General features: G+C 16.1%; 1 protein-coding gene across 1 annotated transcript in view; it reads left to right on the top strand.

Moving 5' to 3' along the window:
* The first annotated feature begins 438 nt into the window (after positions 1-438).
* The window catches only part of LOC102674942 (leukocyte elastase inhibitor-like), a 6461-nt gene continuing 5750 nt past the window's right edge, over positions 439-1149 (top strand). Inside the window, exon 1 of the mRNA XM_031514678.1 lies at positions 439-667. Coding sequence (XP_031370538.1) covers positions 547-667 — 121 coding nt within the window. The 5' untranslated portion in view covers positions 439-546. The remainder of the gene's footprint in view (positions 668-1149) is intronic.

The raw sequence follows: 1149 nt of genomic DNA, 5'->3' as shown, positions 1-1149 counted from the left end.
AATCTTCGTACTTTCTACAAAAAAATTTTATTTAATGCTGTTAAATATAAAAATATTTCAGTAATTTATGATTCGGCAAACAAAAATTTAATCATTTTAATATAAAAAATAATTAAAAAATAATTAAATAATAATAATAATAATAATAATTAAAAAATATATCAATATATTGCGATATAAATGATTTATTTTAATAAAAATTTAATTTTAATAAAAAATGTATGTAAAATTATATCAAAAAAAAAGGTTCAAAGAATAATTTATAATTTTATTATCATATCCGATCATTACTATAATCGAATTATATTTTTAATTAATCAAATTTTTTGATTTTGTTTATATCATAATAATTGTTTAATCATAAATAATATAATATAAATACTTGTGTATAATTATAGATATTAATAATAATAAAGCAAAAAACAATAATAAATAAGAAAGAAATTTCAAAATTTGCAGACTATTATACAATATATAGAAAGAAAGAGAATACAAAGAAAGTTAAAACTAGAGGAAGCTTAAAACAAAGGAAAAAGAAAGAAAGAGATGGCAAAAACTAATATGTGTGAATTGTTCCGCAATATAAGGTTCACATGGTATTCTTCTCTGTGTCATTTGCTCCACGAATATCATTCATTATTCATCGAATGTAAGTATTGTCCCGAATTAATTCATTGAAAATTCAAATTTATACAATAACATTTGATTTTGAAGATAGGAATATATTTTCATGTGTCTATTATTTTTTTCGATTATTACTCTAATTATATAATTTTGTGTAACAACTAATCAAAACTTTTTAAAATAAAATTTAAATCTTTATTTGCTTGTATAAATCATTGCAATAATTTTTTTTTAAATATTTGCAAAAAATATTATATTAAACAATTTAACTTATCCATTTCTTTTATAAAAGTACGCATTAAGAAATTTTTATAGAATAAAAAATTATAAATAAATAAGTAAAATAATAATTTCATATTGAAAGTTCATAGCATTCAATAAAATTTTGTTTTATTAATAATAAATGAAAAATAAATCAAAAAAATATTTAATAATTAAATAATTAATTAATATTTAATAATAATTAATAATAATTTTAGTGCAAAAAGAACTTAAAAAATATTTTCAAATTATTCGAAAACTTAA

The sequence above is a fragment of the Apis dorsata genome, unplaced genomic scaffold (assembly GCF_000469605.1).
Source record: "Apis dorsata unplaced genomic scaffold, Apis dorsata 1.3 scaffold_1100, whole genome shotgun sequence".
NCBI lineage: Eukaryota > Metazoa > Arthropoda > Insecta > Hymenoptera > Apidae > Apis > Apis dorsata.
The sequence above is the reverse complement of the archived record's forward strand: the minus strand, read 5'-3'. Positions and strand labels throughout refer to the sequence as shown.